The sequence below is a fragment of the Ziziphus jujuba genome, chromosome 4 (assembly GCF_031755915.1).
Source record: "Ziziphus jujuba cultivar Dongzao chromosome 4, ASM3175591v1".
Classification (NCBI taxonomy): Eukaryota; Viridiplantae; Streptophyta; class Magnoliopsida; order Rosales; family Rhamnaceae; genus Ziziphus; species Ziziphus jujuba.
Genome location: NC_083382.1, coordinates 10,360,579 through 10,363,123, shown reverse-complemented (window position 1 = coordinate 10,363,123; position 2,545 = coordinate 10,360,579). Strand labels below are relative to the sequence as shown.

The following is a 2,545-nucleotide window of genomic DNA, read 5'->3' as shown; positions in this document are numbered from 1 at the left end:
GCTTAATTTATCAATTATTTTACATTGTATTCTCACTTCTTATAGGGATTCGTCCCTAATGGGATAGGGAATACCTGATTAAATGGGAATCGAAATGGGGATTAGGCAAAAACCTCATATCCGGGTCTTGATTGGGACGGGGATGGGGAATATATTCACAGCCCCATTTATATATATATACATATATATATATATATATATATATATATATATATATATATATCTCATTAATAAAATATATTTTATATTTTTTTATACTTAAATATAACTATATTAATAATTGTCAATAGATTTTATGAATATATAATATATTTTAAAAATACCTATATTTTTTGTTAAATATATATATACATATATTTTTTTTTATAATAAAAATATTTATTATTAGTATTAGTATTTGCAACATTTCAGATTGTTCATAAGTTAATAAAATTGATTTGGGTAGAATTAGTGATAGATTAAGATATACAATATTTGATTTCCATATTTACTAACATAACAATAATATTAACATTATTTAACCATATACGTTCAAAAAAAGTAAAACAATGTTACATGGTGGAACTTGGGAAAGCAAAGACACTTTATTTTTAATTTTGAGAATAAGCAAACACAATTTAGATGGCTGTCTCGAAACACACAATAATATTATTTATAGCCATATTTTATTCTTCAAAGTTATCCTATAATAAAGTACAATATCATAAGCTGAACCTATAATAAAGTACAATATCATAAGGTGAACCTTGAAATCCTTCAGAAAATGTAACTTCACACACTATGGATGATTATCTCACACCCTTATCTCACACGCTTATTCTTATAATTAATCATTTCTTGGAATGCGATCAAATGGATGATTATCTCACACCCTTATCTCACACCCTTATTCTTATAATTAATCATTTCTTCGAATGCGATCAAATATATGCTATATATGGTTCATGCATTTTCCAATGGCAGGTCCAAAGTAATTGTCGCATGGAATGTTGGGTTGTTGCCATCGGTAATTGACACAGTTGCTTTGAATCCATAGGCAGCGTCAGTGCTCTCGTGACCGGAATTAAACAGTTTTTGTCGAAGAGCTTCCCAGTTCTGTTTCTCTTTAACAATTTGAAATTCTTCGAACATAGTAAATGCCTAAACAATTAACACAAATTAATTTTTGTTGAAAACATAATTGGGAAATATCTAATCTTATGGTCTTATAAAACTATTAAACTATACCAAGGAATACTTCTTTTGAAATAAAACAATAATAATAATAACAATTTATAAGCTTTTTTTTTTCTTTTTTTTTTTTATTGGTAAGCTGGCTTGGATAATTAAATGAGAATGGCTATCAATAATAACAATAATAATATGTAAGAATGAAAATTTTTACTTTAGCCCCGTCAGTTTTGCATTTTTTCTGAGTCATAGATGTTTTAAAAGAGAATTAGTCAATAAAAAGAAATATCATGGTCGGCCTTGGCAAATGATTTTTATTTTGTATATGTAAACAAAAAATATTAAAAATTGTATTTTGTGTAAAATATATAATCCAGTTCCTCAGACAACAGAGAAGCGTGAATGGTGCTATTATGTTTAACCCCTCCCCATGCACATATGAATTGACTGAAGTTTGACAAGAAAAAGGACCTAAAGCGAAATAAAAATTAAACCTAACAAAGTCTATAATGAAACTTTTGAAATAAATATGCATTTAAAATAAATAAATAAATAAATAATGCATATTAATTAAATAAAAAATTACCTTGTTATCATGAGGCAAAACTGCTGCATCCCATGCCAAAACCCACTTACAGAAACCTCCAACGAGACCGTTATTTGCATTATAAACAACAGCAGCAGTTGATTGCCGCAGACTCAATTTACCTGCTGTATAGTCTCCAACATGCAAAAAAGATCCCCACTGCCCATTTTCAATAATTTGAGAGTATGGTGAGGATTCATCAACGTGACCGGACCAATCATGATCGTAAGCTAAGTTTAAGGTGTGTCCGGTAGCATTATAGATATACCCAAACACATTTACAGGAAAATCTGGCGGCGGAAGCTTCCGACTCAGAGCAACTTGTGCCCTATCTTTTGGGGTTATTTCCTTGTTTGCATATTCAGGCAGTGCCTTCAAAGTTTCGTCAGTGATGGGATTGCCAAACACAGTGGGTGCCATCTCTTTCTCTTCGAGTTAGCACGAAAACAGATTCTCTCTCAACTTTGATTTCGAGTGTTTATAAGGAAATTTAATTTACTGCATGCAAGCTTTGGAAATGGGAATGTGTATATATAGGCACACAGGCAGTGCTAGAATTATACTAATTACAATAACTGAGTCTATTAGGTGAGTCTTTGTTTCTAATATTTTGTTGTAGTCTAGGTCAAATCTTTATTTATGTATGAATAATCTTAACATACATACAAAGTTTAAAACACATCCAAACTTTCCACCAAAGCTTTGTGAAATTTTCACTTTTTAAGTAAAATCAAAAGAAAATTTACCTTTCAAATAGAAACGAGTATAATTTCTATAATATCCACCAAA

The 2,545-nt window shown here is 29.7% G+C and overlaps 1 protein-coding gene across 1 annotated transcript; it reads right to left on the bottom strand.

The window, feature by feature from the left end:
* Window positions 1-630: 630 nt before the first annotated feature.
* LOC125421946 (23 kDa jasmonate-induced protein) lies at window positions 631-2,245 on the bottom strand. The gene is made up of 2 exons (XM_060816599.1): window positions 1,757-2,245; window positions 631-1,140 (listed from the first exon to the last, which is right to left on the bottom strand). Exons 1-2 carry the CDS (start codon window positions 2,174-2,176, stop codon window positions 943-945), a joined length of 618 nt encoding a protein of 205 aa, XP_060672582.1. The 5' UTR covers window positions 2,177-2,245; the 3' UTR covers window positions 631-942.
* Window positions 2,246-2,545: the final 300 nt, after the last annotated feature.

Coding starts and splice junctions, on each gene's coding strand:
- LOC125421946 (XM_060816599.1), bottom strand. CDS start 2,176: ATGGCACCCACTGTGTTTGGCAATCCCATCACTGACGAAACTTTGAAG. Junction 1,141..1,756: donor TTTTGCCTCATGATAACAAG/GTAATTTTTTAT, acceptor TTAATTGTTTAG/GCATTTACTATGTTCGAAGA.